The following is a 19663-nucleotide window of genomic DNA, read 5'->3' as shown; positions in this document are numbered from 1 at the left end:
CATCCTAGATTTAGTTGAAATAACAGCGCAGAATCGTTTTTAAATCTTGAGTGAACATTTTTCTGCTGATGCTTCATCAGTATCAGAATATAGGTGTCAATCGAACGGGAAAAAAAATTAACTTAAGAAGTATTAGAATTATAGTACATTGATATACTAGAATTTGAACTTCGTAGCTTGGCATTATTTTTCACACTTTTTTCATACATGCACGATTCAAGGATTTCTTTCGTTTTTAAAACGCGTCTATACGGCGCATGCGTTAAATTTAGAAACCGTCTATAAAGGTTTTCAATCATTTAAAATAAACGTTTTCTCAGTTTATTTTAATCGTCGTGTCCGCCTCTAGGTTTTCGAACAAGTCGCTGATTTTGCTTTATTAATGAGCTAGCCAAACTTTGCTAGGCATTATGTAGCTGTGACGAAAGCGGAGTAATACCCATCAGGCACTGCGCGTTGTGTTGCACAGTTTATTTACGTTAATATTTAAGATACAAACTCTTTTCTGGCGCATTATGTGGTGATATTAATATCCTTTAACGTTATTTTTCAGCCTCCTGTAATATGCTAAAGTTTAAAGTCTGATTTTTGTTGTTGGCTGTTTAGGTTAATCGCTACCGTCAGTGTGAGTTGTATGCTGCAGTATAAAGACTCGAGGAGCCCACAGATAGGCATGCACTCATGTTTCTCTTCAGATCGTATAAATCTTTCGCCTTTTACTAAAGATTTCCGTGGAGAGGAACAACATGAGTTTCACCTAATTTTTTGATGCCCTGCCAACGGCAGGGCTCCTCTTTCTGTCAAATGATAAAACAATTGTTAATCCAGTTTCTCCAAAAATGTTTTGTTTCTTTGAGTATGAATTATCACCGCGGCCATAATGTGAGTGATAGCTGCTAATGTATGGATGAAAACTGGGTCAAACAAAAGAAACGCTAATGCTTTTACTTACTTTTAAGATTATGACTTTGTCAACCCTGGTTTTAAAGAACAAGCAACTAAGGATGTTGAAATTCATAATTTTTAATTCCTTATGACAAAGAGTGACTAAATATTATTTGGCTTTTTGTGTTAGGTTGCTGTACATATTAGTTAAACGCAATCTGAATAAAAGTAAATAAAAGCATTAGCGTTTCTCTTTTTATTTTACGTGTTTTGCTTTTATAATCAATAATTATACTTGTTTACGGCCTTGGATAGCTGTTCCCAGTGAACATTTAACACATAATCTATGTCTAATATTAAAATATGCCTATCAAAATTTTTTGACAAGAAAGCAAAATAAATTTCTAAGGGGGCAAACACTTAAGAGCACAGGATTTGACCGTCGACACTGATAGACATACAGTTCAATTGTGATATAAACAGATATGAATTGTTTTCAGTGGTTTCTACCTTTTACATTTATGGTGCCATTAGTTAGCAGTCTCGCTAGTATATTCAGTTATGTTTCCCTTTTGGTGTTGCTTAATATTGTTATCTTGTTATTTAATCACAAGCTACGTTTTCACTCCTGTTTCAACTACCACAACAATTTTATGGCGTCTGTTCTGTTAAAAAAAAAAAAAAAAAAAGCCACTGTATTGCTATGTCACACTGACTCAACGGCATGCCGCTCAGTCCAAGTCAGCATGCTGCCGTAAAAAGAATTGACATGCCAACTATTCACTAGGAAGTGTGGGTAAAGTCAGACTTCCCATTTCGTGTGGCTTTCAGAGCTCCGATGTTTCACAGTTGGTCTCTTTCGGTAAAGGCGCACAGTACAGGAAATCAGCCAGTCGAGCAGAAACAGTACTTGTGAGCAGCAGGTTCGAGCTCTACAACTCCACATCTCAGTTTGTTTGGACACAGAGGCTGTTTCCCTTCAGTGGCTCGTCTGATCAAGAGGAAACTTCAAGAAATCACAACTGCAGGCAAGTAGAAACAATTAGGCATGCAAGTAATCCTCAAGGCTTCAGGTTCCAGAATGTAACCTTTTTCTGTTTTATTCCACTTCACTGAAGCTACAACTGCTGAGGGACTCGATGTGTGAAACGATACTAATATATCAAATTGAGAAGGATTTTTTAGACAGAATTATCTTTGAAATCGAGTCAGAATCCTTAAAGTATCTGCTGTTCTGAATGCATCTTCTTTTTCTTATAGATTTTCACGCTATTTATATTTGTTGATTTTGTTTCTCACTCACAAAGTTATTTCTGCCTCTGTTTTTACTTCAGGAGGGGCTGTAAGCACCCCGAATATGTCGAGAGTTTAATGAATTAAATGCAGAGGGGAAAAAAGACAAACTGAGATTGCCAGATGACGTCGCACTGATGCCGAGCCAAGGTTGGTGCAGGCTTCCTGTTTTGTGGCCGAGCACTTTACAGTCTGCTGTTTTGTGTCTGTTGGTTGGTTTTGTTCAAGGTTGCATTTGCAGGCAACTTCCTGTGTATCTCCTGTGCATGGAGAGTGACTCTTCCATCTCGGCTTGCCTTGTTAATCAGCATTCTTTAGATTAAATCAAGCACCAAGGCAAGAAATGAATCCTTGAGCAATGCAAGGGAAAAAGAGACAAACCATCCAAAACAGTAGAACTATAAATTCAGAAACATGCAAAGCGAATTAAAACAACAGTAAATATCCCTTATAAAGGAAAAATAGCTGCAGTTACAATGAAACATAGGCAGGAGTTATATTACATAATTCCTTATAAAGCCTTTAAGCAGAAACATTTCCCCTCAAATTGATGATACATCATCGGCTACAGTTTCACTATTTGTTGAGTGAACAAATAGGTCAAAATTAGAATTGCAGTAAAAAAACAAAACTGAATAATCTTCTGAGGCCCTATCAGTCTGTACCATCACTTCATGTGATGCCATTCAAAAGTATTTACACCTCATTGGATATGAATACAATTGTCATGCTGAAAATACAAACAAAGCATGGACTCAATGTATTTTGGGGACTTCTTTGTGCTAGGTCAACACCAAGAAGTGTATAATGGCATAGTAGAAGTAAAAGCGAACATGATTTGTTGTTTACAATATTGCAGCACTTCACTGAGGATTGCACACCTTTGTTTATGCACAGCTCTCTTAAGATGCCTCTCCTTTTCTGCCCCTCTTAGACCTGTTCCTAATTTAAGTTCCTCCAAGCTTCGGTGGAAAGACAGACGGCTTCACATTTGGTTGTTGGTTTTGTTATACATAGAACTTTATGGATGATCATGTCCTGTGGCTACAGAAGAAGCTCAAATAATCACACTGTCACCGCCAAATTTGACGTTTGGGGGGGGAAGTGTTTTTTTTTTTGTTTTTCTTTTTTGCTGAACATATGCTTTGGTTGATTTTGAATAAACAAGGCTCTTTGTATTTTTGGCCAAACTGTTCCTCTTTGCTCTCATCAGACCTTAGAGAAGTCTGTGAAAGCAGTCACATCCCTGCAACATTTTCTCTGACACCCCATATTTAACAGCTTTGTGATAGACTAACTAACTACACTATGTACTACTGAACCATATACTTGTTTGTATTGTTTTAAGCTGTTAAAATGAAAATTAAAAGCAATCTCTCTTTAGAGGCTGCACACTACAACAACTGTAGACTTACAGCCAGTGCTACAACAAGTGCCTCAGATGGAAACATATTTATGTGGTAGTATTTAAAGTCCCATTAAAACTAATTGAATTTTGTGGCTATAACTTGAAACAAACATGGAAAAGTTACAAAATATATTACTAGCCTGTTTTTAGTTTTACAAACTGGGTAGGTTTTGGGACATAAACAAACCGTAGAGTGTAGCTTGTGTGTTGTCCATGTTATCAGGGGAAAGCCGGGCAAAAACAGAAACTCGTTTTGGTAGGCGGAAGAGTGAGAGAGTGAGCCGTGTACTACTTGTTGACATTTTCATTCCGAAACTTATTCTAACATCACATTTCCTCTATTTTGCAGCTCCAACATGTTAGAGCTGCCACCAAAGTAAGTGCGCTTCCACAGGAGGGAGGAGGAGATGGCGTTCGTGTTGGTGGAGTTTGAGTTTGAGTACAAAGCGAAGGATGGCCGGCGCATCTGCATCAAACCTAACGAGAGGTACATCCTCGTCTCCAAGACCAACGACCATTGGTGGCATGTCTCCAAAGACCGAGACTCCAAACCCTTCTATATCCCAGCCGAGTACGTGAAGGAGGTCACTGCTCCTCTTGGAGCCTCTTCTGGCCCTAAAAAAACAGAATCACCAAAGAGTTTGACAAAACGTAAACCAGTGGATGTGACTGGGAAGAACAAAACAGTAAACATGACCAAGAAAACATCACCAGATACAAAAACAGTGACTCATCCGCTTGTTCGGGATGATTCAAAAGAAACCTACCGCTTCTCCACGTTTGGTCTGTGGGTCAACTTGCCAAGTGAAACTTTGAAAGATGCACCAGCAGCCAGGAACCGCGCTCACAGTTTGGACGATAAAAATAAGCTCATGACTCCTAATTCTCCACGCCGTGCATCAGTCACTCCAGAACCATTAACATCTGAAGATCAACAACTTTATGCTACACCTCAGCATGGAGATAAAAAGCAGCAGGGAAAAAACACAAACCAGGACAAGTCCATAGAGAAGTCTCAGGATTCTGCGAATGATAAAGATGTGGATTTACCTCCACATAACATATATGAAATGGATTTTCCTTTACCTCCACCACACTTCTATGACATGACTCCAGAAATAAGCGTAACTGACTATGACTACTTTCCTGAGCCTCCTGATCTCGCCGGGTCTTCACCCAAAGAATCAGCGCCGCAGCAACAGAGTTCTGACCAGACAGCCGAACAGGCTTCTGTCACAACAGAGCAGGTAAAGCTTTTACACAATTATGACTCTGATTGTTTAGAAACATCATTTCTGGCAGGGTGAGATAAAAAATTTGTTTTAACTTTACAGCCACCAGATGGCGCAATTTTACTTGTCAATGTATCGGGACTACCACATTGTTTCTATTTGAAGAAAGTTTCGAAAGAAAAACAAAGAGAAAAAAAAACGCTCATCGAAATGTATTTGGAATCATCTTATTTGTGGTTGATAAACTTAAGGAAGTGTATAATTTAACAGACTTAAAGCATTACTTCACTTTAGTAAGTCCTACAATTGATAATAAACACTGCAACTCATAGAGAGGCTGTTTTAGTAGTCTGAATTTAACGACATTTATTTCCAATTTATGCAGAGGCTGTCGATCCCAATGGCTTCAAATAACTTATTATAAGAAACAAAAACTCCTCCTAATTAGTTGCATTTCATTGTATATTATTTGCAGGGAAATCGAAGCACCAGCTAGCTTTATTTCCTCTGGCTTCTAAAAATTATTAAATGAGTTCCTTTCAGAGGGGAAAGTCACAGGACTTGCATGTACAGTGCAAGTACGGTAAATACTTTTTTCCTCTTGAACTTTCCTACCTTTTGTCACATTATGATCTCAACCTGCAATAACTTTTATTAGGGTTTTATGACAGACCAACACAAAGCACTCCACACTTGTGCAGAGGCAGGAAAACAATGCATGGTTTTCTCTTTTTGTTTGATTAATTCATTATTTTTTTACAAATTAGGAGTCTGGAAAGTGTGATATGTACATTTTATTTGCATGCATAACTGATTTTGATTTGAAAACATGTATCCACTCTGTGTTGGTTTGTCATATAAAATCACAGTAAAGTATTTTCAACCTTTGTGACTGTAAAATATGGATATGATGTGGAAAAGCCCAAAGGTGATCTGATAATCACATCAGATTATTCATCAGAAGGTGTAGCTTCTACTACACCTAGATTGTAGTAGAAGCTGCTTCCTTTGGCGGTAAAGGAGGATCAATCCTGTTCCTGAAGATGTTAGACGACTTACTGGTTAAAATAAGGCTAGATGACCAGAATAAAGGCTTTGGGTTATCCGCTTTATGTTTCTATAGCTTCAAATGAAAAGAAAAGTACAATAATTTAAATAAAAGTTACGACTTCATCTCAAGCTAACTTAATACAATGTTTGAATGAAGCATCTTTGATTTGTACACCTAAAACTTCTGGGTATAGAACTGGCAGAATCAGAATATTAATGCAGAATTTTTTATTTTTTCAAAAGTAGAGTACATAAATTCTACATTTTGCATCTTTAAATCGGGATTTGAAATTCCGGTGTTCACGGAGACATTTTGCAACCAAGCGTAACCCGACAAATGTGTTATTGTGACAACTACCAAACAATAGAAAATCTCAATGCACGCCTGATAACTGTTATCAGTACAAAACAACACTTTGTCCACCTCTGTCTGAGAGAGAGGTACAACTGAAATTTCATCCCACTTCGACATTTTATTTAACCCCACATCATTTCACTTCCCACTCCGAGAAGCAGAAACAGAACTCAGTGGCATCCAAGTCTCAGTTTCACTATTTCATAATTAGGACGCTCTGTTAAATTCACTATTAATACAAGCGGATGATTTGTTTTGTTTGCTCTCTGATCTCTAAAGGGGAAAGAAAGTGATTTTGTCAACAGTTACACGAGTTGAAGGGAATTTTCTTGTGCACATATGGAAAAATGTCATTTAAATATAATTTGTTACAAGTTTTTTGAAAGTAATGCTAAAAGTAATTTAAATTTATTTCAATTACTGAGACTCTTTTGGGGTAATGTAATGCGTCATATTGTATCAATACCTATTTTACAAATATAGTTTATCTTATGGAAACTAACCAAAGTTTTCAGTAAATGTAGAATTAGTGGTTATTTCTTGAAACAGGTACATGGCATATCTTGACTACATTACTTCATTTCTTTGCCAACACTAGTGTCAGAATATGAGGTGACTAATAATACGACTAACTAGCAGCACCAGGTCCTGCTAGCAGAGTGGCTTGCAAAAGCATTAATATAGGCTACTTGTACCTTTTCACACTTTCTCTCATTGCAACTTTTATCTTCAGTAGTGCATTTTATTTGGATTTTAACACAAAGCAGTGCCTAACTGTAAAGTAGAACAGTTAAACAGTTACAGAGTTTTGATCATGTGTATTTATTTTTACTACTAGAACCATCTTTCACTGCAATTGCAGCTGCAGACTTTGGGAGGCCTGTTGTCATCAGCTTTGCACGTCAAATGTTTGCCAGTTCCTCTTTGTAGAGACGAGTCTGGGTTTAGATTGTAGAGCACCTGTGAAGAGTTTTCTAGTGTTACAGATTCTCAATTTGATTTAGGTCTGGGCTTTGACTGGACCAACACGTGAATGTTCTTTGTTGAAAGCATTCGTGGTTGAAGTTTTAGTTTTTTAATAATAATAATTTTTTTTAAAAAAAGTAAAGCAATTTTTCAATTGCACAATAATAAATTAAACAAAATCAGATTTTTTATGGGCCTCTCCATGGTGATGTCATAAATTTGTGATGTTATGTCCCCCATTTTTGTCTGCCCTTGAAAAAGCATGTAACTTAATAACCTAATAAGTGGATCCCCTACCGATACCGTGAGCCCAGTTTCCATCCAGCCAGAGCACCATACACATAGAGCCTACACACACAATATATCTAGTGAGATAAAATTTTAAAAAAGAATAAAAAATGAAGCTTTAGATAGTTATTTTTCAGACCTGTCAACTGGCTCTGGTGTGTATTCTCTAATGTAAGAATGATCCCAATCTTGATGTGGTCAGATTTAGGGGCTGAACCACCTCTTGCAGTTGGGTTTTGTTTTCAGCGCCAGCTCATTTGCATGTGAAAAGCTCACAAGTTCAATGAGGGTAGGGGGGTTGAAAAAAAAAAAAAAAAAAAAAAAAAAAAGGTCTTCCTGAAATTCTCCGGTAAAGGCAGCAGATTCAAGTTCACACTGTCTTCTCAGATTGTTTCCGTGAGGAATTGCCAGCATCCCGGTGCCTACTGGTTGCACTTTGATTTGATTTTCCTGCATTGCCGGCTGCGGATCTGAGGAGCGGGAGTGGCGGCCGTTCACTTCACGCCGTGCAGGAACAGGTTACAAACAGGTTGAGTGAGCTCGGTGAGGGAAGGGAAAGAGTTAAGTCCAGAAGGTGAGAGCCACTCCCAGACCTCCAGCTGTTACTGTACCTGCTTTTCCCCCCCACGGCAACACCGTCGATCCTGGGAATGAAATGATCAAACTCATGCAAGGAGGCACTGAAACAAGTACGAACACCGACTAACAGAACGAATTTGACTCATTTCCCCCCCCCCCCCCTCTTTGGATTTGATTTCTCCGAGAGTAAGCGTCGAAGACTCTCATTCGGGTAAGTTTCGCGTCTGTCTCTGTGTTTTGCACCTGTTGCAAAGGAAGGCTATGCTGTGGTTGAAACATCTTTCCAGCCTCTCCTAGTTTACCCAGTCAGTTTTGTATGCGCGACGCTTTTAATTACACAAGTACAGTTTGTTGATTTAAGTCGAGAGAGGCCTCGCACGTTTCAGTTTGATAAAACAATCTGGCTAAATTCCTGTACTCAAAACCAAACATATTTAAAATCTGGGTTTTCTACATAGATGAATGAACAAAATAAATGAGCCCAGGATCCCTGAAGTCCATTCTCGCCCCGCAATGGATGGGCCTCTCCATGGTGATGTGGTGGGGGGGAATCTGGCCTGACTCCCAGGACGCAGATCTTTTGAGCTTTCAGAGCTTTGCGGTTGGCCTGAGTGTGTGCATATGTAATAAACAGGACTTGCAATTAGCCCCAATGTAGGTCACTTGCTATGGAGGGCGTGTGTGTCGCGATGTGGTCTGTAAAGTATAGTAATTAAAGTTTGTGTCGTTCAATTTGCAAGTAGGCAAAAGAGAGTTGCAGAGTTTTGTATGAAACTTGTGAGGCTAAATGACTCATACGTGCTCCTTATCTTTTAAAGCTCAGAGACTTGTTGAGTCCAAGGTTTCATTGACTTTAGCAGCTGGGACTTAGTAAAAAATGCCTTGTCTGTTGCATGATTTGGTGTTTCAGGCCTCCAAATCCAGCCCTTGGGAGCTGGTTTCTGTCAGGGTGCATCACCTCAGAGAGACACTGCTGATACATCCTGTTCCTTAAAACAAGACAGAAATCAAATGCCAAGGAACTGCACCGACAGGTAGAGTGAGCATCTCGTCAGGCGTCTCCTTGCAGAGCTCACATATCAATCATTTATTTTAAGAACATGTGTATCTAGCTTCCTGGTACTCTTCATTTCTTTTGGGGGGGGGGGGTGAACTCTTCTTCTTGAACTACAAATGACTTTTTCCCCCCCCCACTGGAACAATCCAAATTATGTTTTTGAAATGGCACAGATCTGTCTAACCACTTAGAGATGTAGTCATTATTGCCATTATGATAATTACTGTACCGCCTTGTAGTCTGATTGGAGGGAGCGTTCCAAAAACATACTGCAAATCAACATCAATCAGACAAGGAATCACATTTGGTGTCGTCAAAACATTATTGTCATATGTAGTACTTCCTTGTCATGTCTGCATTTTTTTTAAAACCTGAGGATACATGAAATGTCGAGTTTGGTTGTCTAATTACTTATATCTTAAAATTCAAACATGTCTGGACTGACTTTGTCCCGTCCAGCCAGTTTTTGTGCTTCAATGTTAATTTATGCCAAATTCTGAGCCTCAATCAGAGGTTTGTTTGACCAGGCAAAGCTTTTCAATCTTCAACAAGTTGTGTGCAAATTGTACTCTCAGCTTCTAGTGTTTTTTTTTTTTTATGGCGCTAGGGGCCTCTATTCAACACTAGTCAACAGAGAGGGAAGGGGAAGGCATTAATCCTATGGCTTGGGGCTGGGAATTGAACCTGGAAGAGCCTCATTGAGGACGCCACAGTGCGCCTGCTCTACCACTGAACAGTATGCTGCATCAGTTTCCAGTTCTCAGCTGACAGCAATATCACCCATTGTACTGTAGCTGATTTTCACTAAGACTTAATGTGTTGCGCATTCAGAAAGGGTATTCTGTTTACCTTGTTTACAAGTGATTAGCTCATTTTCTCTTGCTAGTGAGATCAACTAGGCACCTTCATCCACATGATTCCCGCTCACTGGATTATTTATTTATTTTTGTCCATTTTCTGTAAGATCGAAAAAAGATTAGTCACTTAAATCCCTTTCTTCCTCATTCTAATGATCAGGTTGAACTTTATTAAGACATCTTCACCAAGGCGGGGACATGCCTAAAGGCATTTTTCTGCTGCTTTGTTATTGGTTGATTTCCCATTTTTGTTAACAAGCGACTGAGCAGGTGTGACAAGAAAAAAAAGACCTGTGTGTTTAAGCTTATTCAAAATCAAATACTTACTTTGCAATGATTACATGGTTGCAGGTCCAAAATGAAAATGGTGAAATGTGAATGATATTATTCCATCCCGTCCTACTTATTTTTCAGTTCTGTTAACAGCAGCAGCATTTTTTTTTTTTTTTTTTTTACATTTACCGTCGACTCTGACTCACCTGTAATGATCAGCAGCTTAGACACAAGTAGAGTTATGTCTCAAAAATATAATTACTATATATTTTAGACAGGGTTGTAAAGCATTGCTCACACTCTATAGTGATGAGAAAGATGACGTTTCCATGACTATCAGCAGTCATGGGAGACCCTGAGTCCACCTTTTAGCAGTAATTACTTGAAGTAACTGTTTTCTATATAATATTTTCAGGCTTTTATATTGTTGTTGAGGAATATTTCTAGAGTTCATTATATTCATTTCTGTCCAGCTGTCTTCGGGTCCAATTCAGTCTGATTATACAGAGGAATCCATGGTCACTGCAAAAGGCAGTAAAAATCCCAAATCATCACCTCTCCTTTACCATGCCTGATGATTCATTTTAGGGTTGGAGCTGAAATGATATGTTCAGTTGTTTACAAGCTACCCCCCCAATGACCGCTGGAGATAGGCATCGGGGCACCACCAGCCCCAATCCGCCTCCATGTTACTACGACCCAGCAAGGATAAGTGGGTACACTGTAAAACATTTGAGCCACAATTAGTTGTGCTTACTCTGTTCTACGCTTTAAGTCAAATAAATTTAGTGAGTTTTAGATTTTGAACCTAAATGTGTGGGTTTGCGAAAGACAAACTCACAGTAGTAAGTCGGGTTAACTTTTTGTTGTTGAATAAACTAGAGATTTTAGGTTGGCACTTAAAAAAGCTGAAAGAAGAAAAAGCCAGAAGCAGGAACTATTTTCCAGTGTTCTTAGTGGCATGTTTTTGTGACCTGCTTTGCATTGTGAGTGAGATGGAAGTGCGTTACATTGATCTGGCTCTTGTGTGTTACTATAAGTGTTTATTTTAATGCAGCTGGCAGTTTACAAAGCTCGAGGATAACGTCCTGTTCACACTAAATGTTTCGGAGCAGAGTCCGCTGTGATGTTTAATAAAATTCATCAATTGGCGTGAACTTTTGTTAATGCAATTTGAAACAAGAATTTTAATTATTCTAAAGTAAAATAACTTGATATCTTGGGTGAAAATAATAGAGAAATGTGTGCTCTATAACAAAGTCAGGGAAGTCTTTTCTTCCATATTGTGAAATAATTATTTGGTTTAAATTGCAGCAATTAGTTAAAACTCACGATTCAAGATTAATAAACTTAAAAAAAATAATGTTTGGACAACTTGTCTTTTGTTGTTAAATCAACTTCATGAACTTTAATTTCTGAGTCAAAACAAAAACTCAGACTTAAATTGCATTTTCAAGGCAGCAGGTGGACTTTCATGTTCAAATTAAACCACCTTCAAATGTCTCAGTGCATAGACAATGGATAGATTGATGGTTTTTACAAACTAAATACTATGCATTATGATGTCTGTTTCTACTTTTGTCTCATCGGTCTAAATAACATTGCCCTACATTGTGGTTCAATGTGGCAGAAAGTGAGAAGTGAGCTACCCTCAGACTGACGGGTAGCTACAAGAAATCAGTGAGTGCAAGATGAGTAAAATAAGGCTTATTGTAAACTAAGTTAGATTAAATTATTTTCCAGAGATAAGAAGGGGGATAGACAAATTCTATTTTTATTTTCAGATGCATAAATAAAGATAATCTTGTAAATCCTTTGGTTTTTTTGGGGAGGGGGGTTTCTCGTTGGAGTCAGAAGGAAAACATCTATCAAAGAACCAGTTTCGCAATATTTTCTCTTGAATTTGTTACATTTGTGGTTGTTAATGATGAAAAACAATAAATAAGAAAGGATACGATCTAACCTCTGATCTTTCGATCCCTTTGTGATCATAAATCTGGCAGTAATCGGCTAAACAATTTGGTGAAAATATGCCAAAGAAAGCTTGAATGTTGTCATCAGATAGAGGATTAGTAATGTGCTCTAGAATCTCAAAAGTTTACAAAAACATAGTAAAGTTCTAGTGAGCTGCTTGATTGCAATATTCCTGTAGTTTAGTACATTTTACAGTGAACACAAAGGGATTTCTGTTTACTGTAATTATTACAGGTTCCAGGAAGCAGAAACCAGAATCTGTGGACAAACTGTTTCCTGTCCGTTTGCATACTGCCTGATCTTTTACTAGCAACCCAATCTACATACTCCAAAAGGAGTCATGTTTTCCTCTTAGCAGAGAGCTGTGCAGCACCAGGTACGGAAATGTTTCCCCTCCTACACAAATACATTCCATCTACAACTGTGGGAGAAGGTGAAATCTGTCATTAGTGAGTTTTGCACATCAGGATACAGGCCTGACCTGGAAAGCAAAGATAAGATGATGATAAGCGGCTGAGCCTTTTCAGGATCCTGGATTCCACACAGGGATGAGTGTGATGTAAGAAGGAAAGGAGCCAGTTTGATTCAATAGCCCAACTGTGTGCTGTGGCGTGATTTGGGCCCCAATTTGGGACCCCATTGTTAGACTGGATGGGTTCTAATGCGGTTAAGTAATCAGGCAGATTGCTGCTTCATGCTTTGCTCAGGGCACAGAGTTTAAGGTTCTGGACTGAAGGAATTTCGCCTCAAACCATGCCTTGAAAAATTACGAGAAGTACTTTGCAAAGCTTTCCTGCAAATTATTTAGCTTTGTAGTACAGAAAGTGTTCTTTTCCCCTTTTTTATGCAGTACTGTGGAAGAAGCTTGAGCCATCTCTCTTTTCTTAACATTTTCTCTCCAGGAAAATGATATTTTTTTAAATTCTTCAATCAATGGTTCTCTTGGGTTTTGAAGGTTGTGCTGTCTTTGGCTCCTTTTTTAACAAATTTTTGCTCCAGTAATCACTCATGTTCAGAGGACATATTTTTCACAGTTGCTAAGGCACTTAGACCTTACCTTCATTTATTTAGCCATATAAAGACTCTTATATCTAATTTGATCTTAAAAACACATTTTGTTCCCTAATTCTTTTTAGGAAGGTATAGAAGATAACAAAGACAGAAGAGTTTAAGAAGCATTTAGTCTAATTACTAAATGCAATTTCAGCTAAATTGCATTTAGATAAAATATTAAATACAAATCTAGACTGCTATTGCTTGTTGTATGTATCTATTTAACTATGGCCTTTATTGGGACAGACCAGACTAAAAAACAAATCCCAAGTGAAATACACATATCAAGTCTTAATGTGTCCTGCTGCATAGTGAAGTGTCGTACTGTGTCATGTAAAATTGTGTTGTGTTGGGTTTTGTTGCATTATGTTGCATACTACGTCGTGTTGAATTCAGGTTAACTGTAGCTGTTTTGTAAGTTAGTTAATGGGACAGCCCTGAATTTAAAAAACAAATCCCAAAAGGAAGGCTACATATGTACATATGTTGTGTTATGTTTTTTTCTTGAATTTTACATATTTTCACTCATTCATTATCTGGAATTGTCAAAAAAAAAAGTCATACTTCTCCATGTCTCCTCAAACCTCATTTGAAACCAACTCTAACCCAGAAACCTCTAAAACATTGGCCACAAGCTTCATGCTGGGTATTTTGCAATCTAACCAAAACTCAGCTTCCTGTTTGAAGTTTGAATTATGTAGTACTTTCAGATTGGCCCGGGCATGGCAGCTCCCCTCTTTATTGTAAGAAATTATTGCTTCCCCTTTCTCTCCATTATTGTCTGAGTCACCCACCCAAGGAAGGTTAAAGGCTCACCAAAAGCTGCCCCTTCTTCTCCCAAGTGTTTGGTGTCCTTCTTCAAAATCTTTATTTCCATTAGTGTCATTTCTGTTTTACTTGTCATGTGTATACACAGACAGGAAGTAAGTTGAAGTGACCCGCAGAGCTCATGTTGTTCTGCCTACTAAAACTTTTTTTCCTTCCTGTCTGCTTTTTACCGACTCTGTTTTTTTTTTTTTTGTTTTGTTTTTTTTAGCTCTGTCAGACAGTTACCCTCTACCCTCCTACCCTGTGCACAGGAATTTAAGCACACACAAACAGTGACACACACACACACCCCAGCGAGCCCTCACACAGTCCCTTCCTACTGCTTATTGTAACAGACCTCAGTTCTCTTTTCTATCTGGGCTGCAACTATCACAGCTGCTGCGAGAGAAGGCTGCATGCATGAGGAGGGTATTTAGGAGTCTAGCATAGCGCATGTCGACTGAAGGTTGTTGAATAGTTAGCTCGTTGGTTTTGAGTCTATCCATGTTTGGCTCTATGGATCGTGTTGCTAGAAACGGATAAACATGGTGGAGATGTACTCCAGGGTTTGGACAGGTCATCAAGCCCAACGGGGCTTGACTCTGCCGGTGGCTGCCCAGGTAAGAGATTACATCCACCACATTGTAAAATTTAAATTTCTAATTTTACTACTGGTTACTTTGTTCGAACACTTCGACAAGTGTGCTACTTCCTGTTTCAATGAACCGTGCCTCCTCTGCACTTGTCTTTTCCTGTACATGTTGAAGTGGTGTAAATATAAACTCACAACACTCTTATCTTTTCAGCTGTTGTCTTTAATCTGTAACTCTTTTGCTCCTCTGGATGTGAGAGACACTTTGTAAGTGTGCTCAAATGTCATTGCAACAGTTTGCAGCGTACGGCTTTGGGTGAGATCTGAAGGCGAAGACGTTTGCTTGTGTCAGAGTACACTTCATGTGGGTTATAATTTCGGACTGTTCTTGAGGGGAAAAAAAAGACAAGCGTCAGCTCAAAACGTTACAGTGGATCTTGCAGGCAGCGCTTGCTGGATCTTTAGCAAAACACAGAAAGGTAGTTAGAGAGGACAGATTTTCTTCAGGCATGCTGCAAAAATGGGGTCATTAGAACCCTGGTGCAATAAATTCTGATATTATCAGCTCACACAATAAATGCCGTCATGTACAATAACCAAAGCCTTTGCAGAAGTACTTAAACAATGAGAGACAACATCAAAGAGTCACATTTATCTGATGTTGTCCCATCAGATAGATGGGACTTGAACCATTTTAAATGACAGATTACATCATTGTCTGGCATGAAATCTGATGAAGGACTCACTTCTATATCAGGTGGATACAGCGGATTTTCCAAGTATTAATTAATCTCAAAGCTTCTCCTGTTTGTGTCACATTACAACCACTAAGATGATTGTATTTTATTGGGATTTCATGTGGTTAATAAACACAAAGACATTCAAAGATGAGCAATATGACATGATTTTTAAATAAAAATCTGAAAAGTGCAGCATAGGTTTCTATTCAGTCCTCTTTCCTTATTCACGCCTAATTAAAATCCAGTGCAAACAATTGTCCCTAGAAGTAAACTAACTAGCAAAAGGAGTCCACCTGTGTAAAATGGAACTACATAAGTCCAACTTACAGTTTGTCACATGAGAATAAAGCTGATATGTGAAGAATGTGCTCTAGTTAGAGGAAATCAAAACTGAACTTTCTGACCTACATGTAGAATGTAGGCTGGAGTTAAATACAGGGCAAAACTGGAAGAAAACTAAACTTTTGTGGCTGCGAATGTTTGTAGAATATTTCAAAAAGAAAACCATGTATCCATTTCCTTGCATTTCACAGTTATGCACTACTTTGTGTTGGTCTAAAGCTGACATAATGCAAAAATAGTAACTAAATATATTATTTGAAAATGATTGTTCTTTGGGATCAACTCTTACGTTTCCATGGTGTGTTTTGAAAGACTTCAAGCGTAATTTTTTTATGGATCAATGAGACAATCCTTTCATTTCCGTGTCGCATTGTTTGAAATCAATCCGTTTTGAGGTCAGTTGTCCGGGTATCCACATCGATTGGTTTGAGATTACATTTTGATCAGTGACTGAGGCAAAGTCTGTAATGTGATAGGACCAAAACAGATGGATCAAACCACAACATTAAGATAATGTATCCCCTGAAGAACCATCTCTTTGTCAGCTGTGCAGAAAGCTCCAAGCAGAAACACACAGTTAGCTGGGTAACAAACTCTCACTATTTTATATGCTGTAGGTATTTTTCCCGCTGTAAATAATCCATCCTGTTATTTGAGGGACAAAAACTAGCAGGGCAAAGCTGATGTGCAGTTGTTTCCCACAGGTTAGCTTGAAACTGTGATCTGTTATGCTATGCTACGCTAAAGCACACAACATTCCATGCATCCTCACTCAGTCAGCTCCATCAGCTGCCTGCTTCCCTAATCATTGGGTATGCAGCTTTTCCTCCACAACAAGCCATCTGTTATAATCCAGAACCGGTTTGTAACAGATGGTTGTTATTGTTGGTGTCCTACACATAATTTTATTTGTTTTATTAAATAAAGAGCAGCAAATAAACTATGGGGATGACCTTGTTTCTCTGACTTGCTCTGTTTGAGATAGTACAAAGATTTTATGGCGACTCATCAGAGTTGGAATGAGGGTGGCTGCCAATTGTAATCTATTTATTGATAAGTTTGCAGCTAAATGAAATGTGTTTGATATCAGCACAGAGACAAGTAGCAGAAGTTAATAAAGTGTCACCTTTAAGAAAAAATAAGAATTTAAAATTCTTGTGCTTGTCTCTTCAATGCCCATAAATGTTGGCCAGTATTAGGTTTCTAGAGCAAGAGGTGCATGCAGCCATTCTTGAAAAATCCCAAAATATCTTAACACAACCTTTAATCCAGACCTTCCTGTAAATTTGTAACTGTGTGCTCTACAAATGTTTAAATTTCCTTACAGAAAAGCAATATATCAATGCTCATTCAAACTAGAAGAGAATGCAAATGTTGGAAACATGCAAAAAACTTGAAGAGCCTGTAACATTATTTTGTTGACTATCGAGTCCCATTTTTGGAAGAGAACACAATCCCAAGGCCTGTATTTCGTGTGGACTTTGCATGCCCTTTGATCAATCTTTCTTTCAAAAATAAAATGAAAACTAAAGCAGACCTAAAAACAATAAATAAATATAGAAGGTGGCAGATGTTTCAGATTCTTAGGCATCCTTTCTCTTTTTTGAGTTCTGATACTCTACAACAAGTTATTTTTCTCTGTACTAACTTTTGCTACACTTCTCTCTTTTTAGCATGCCGTGTTTATTCTAGTGGTCAGCATATACTGCGCAGAAACACACACGCAGGTTTTGGTAAATATAGCCCAAGAGTCTACAGTAGCTGTGACACAAGATCTGGTTAAAGTTTAGTCTAGAATAGACATGTCACTGCTTTTGTTTGCGCTGTCTTCATGATGGCGAACGAAAGGGTGCGCAGGACCATAATTCCCAGGAGTTTTACTCAGAGAATTAAGCGCCTCACTGGAGCAAAGGTGAGAAAAAAAATCAGCTTACAGAGAAAAGTCATTGCTTTTGATGTTGCCAAGAGGGTATTTTGATGGAAGCTACGACACATATGCATCAGGATGATCAGTTTCAGGAGCACAGAGACAGCCTTTCATCACTCTCTGTCACTCTCATTGGTATTCTTTAAGCAAATTCGTTGTGAAGGCCGAGTCTACTTTACATGCCGTGTTCCTGCCATGTGGAGCTCTGTTTACATACAGCTTCCCTTTCTCATCTGGAAACTGAACGCCTAGTTTGTACGCAAGAAAAACACTGATGAGCTTTTGTACGTGAAAGGTAGCCGGATGAAAAACAGAAGTTAATGCGTGACTGTTACAGTTAGAGAGGTTAGAGCTTAACCCAGTTAGAGTCCACTGAAAATGCCCTGTGTTCACATGTTGGTATTTGTGTGGCTGTTAAACTTTTATTGTCAATCCAGTACATAATTAAACACAACCCAGATTACACAGTTGACGTTTTAATTTGAGCTTAATAGCTTAGTTTAAACCTGACAAGCTTACAGTGGTTCACATCAGAAATGAAGTTTGGGTGCAACATTGCAAAATAAATGCAACTAGGCTCTATTATTGATTATTGGTACGCAGGAACGCCCCAGAGGTTTGTGGGTTTTTTTCAGTGTTAGACTTCCTGTGTTTCAGTTAGTTGCAGAACATAGATTTGGGGTGAACAACAGCTTAGCTTTAAGCGTGGGTGTGGTACTTCCTACAATAGTTTTTCCTGTTTAAACTTTATTTTAATTTACCTGGTATAGCTTGTGTGTTTTCAGAAGAATACATACAAGATACCCACAGGGATATCTACTGGGTAATTACAGTAAACCTATAGGGTACATGCAGGTAATGGGAGTTTAACCTAGCCTGTTATGTAAATGATTCTAAAACTGTGCCTGCAGGATATCTAAAGAATATTTAAGAGGAATTTTGGGAAATCATGAGTACAGGATCTTATTCAGATGCCCACTTGGTATGACAGGATACCTACAAGGTATTTATAGGTTACCTGCGTTGGTTTTTATTTACGGCTTTATGTAAAAACTACAGCAAAACATACTAAGTACTACAATTTACTTTTACCTTTTGTTAACTACTCTAACTTATACTACTCATTAAAATGTTAAACTCTCAGTAGGTATCCTGTAAGTGCCCCCTTGCCACCATGCAGTAAGTCTCATATATTTACCTTAGAAAAGTACCTTGTCTCAACAGGTAGAGGTGGATACAGGCCAGGGTTTCCTTATTCTACAATAGAAACACTAATAGATGTGTTCAGATGTCAGCAATTCTCTATTCTTATTGTATTGTTCTTTCTTATCTTCAGGTGCAGAATGAAAATCTCCGGTCAGGAGTGTACGTCAACGTAGCAGAGCTTCGCCAAAGCATCTCAAAATCTCCCCCATCGGACCCTTCACCCTGCTCTCTTTCCTACCTAAAACAGGAGGGATGGGAGGTTCATGTTGACGAAGACAGTGGACAGGAATACTACTACCACTCCGACACGGGGCGCACCACCTGGGACAACCCCTTCCTAGACTCCCCCACAGACCCTGAGCAATTCCTTCCAGAGGTACCTTTCCCTCCACCATCCCCTCAATCCGATTGGGCCTCAGAGTGGGAGCAGTTGGTGGATGAGACCACTGGTCAGCCATACTTCTATAACCACATGTCCGGGGAGACGTCCTGGGACCCTCCTGAGCAGCAGAGCCCTTACCCCTCTCCGATGGAGCCTATGAGCGTGCACAGGTTTCGCGACGATGAACCGGTAAGGACAGACAGCCTGGCTGCTCTACTTAGGCTTCCTCTGTCTCCTGTTTTAGCTTCACCCAGGGGGAACCTAAATACAGTCTGTTCTTAATGGAATGAAATGTCCTGCACCTACATAACAGACATGACTTAATTCATTATCTCCGAACAGAATAGGCTCAGAGGTAGTCCCAAATAGTTCTCCTGAAAGAACATTTGCCCTCATT

General features: G+C 38.7%; 1 protein-coding gene and 1 non-coding gene across 4 annotated transcripts in view; both read left to right on the top strand.

The window, feature by feature from the left end:
* Positions 1-676: 676 nt before the first annotated feature.
* Positions 677-790, top strand: LOC111609961. Its single transcript, XR_002753426.1, has one exon. It is a non-coding gene; the product is annotated as a U5 spliceosomal RNA (small nuclear RNA).
* A 1432-nt stretch (positions 791-2222) lies between these two features.
* Positions 2223-19663, top strand: part of LOC102218069 (rho GTPase-activating protein 27) — a 30968-nt gene continuing 13527 nt past the window's right edge. For all 3 annotated transcript variants that reach the window (XM_023341188.1, XM_023341187.1, XM_023341186.1), the window contains exons 1-3: positions 2223-2328; positions 3936-4833; positions 19015-19455. In XM_023341188.1, coding sequence (XP_023196956.1) covers positions 3994-4833; positions 19015-19455 — 1281 coding nt within the window. In that variant the 5' untranslated portion in view covers positions 2223-2328; positions 3936-3993. The remainder of the gene's footprint in view (positions 2329-3935; positions 4834-19014; positions 19456-19663) is intronic.

Source organism: Xiphophorus maculatus, chromosome 10 (genome assembly GCF_002775205.1).
Source record: "Xiphophorus maculatus strain JP 163 A chromosome 10, X_maculatus-5.0-male, whole genome shotgun sequence".
Classification (NCBI taxonomy): domain Eukaryota; kingdom Metazoa; phylum Chordata; class Actinopteri; order Cyprinodontiformes; family Poeciliidae; genus Xiphophorus; species Xiphophorus maculatus.
Note: the sequence above shows the minus strand (reverse complement) of the source record. Positions and strands in the feature narration are given on the sequence as shown.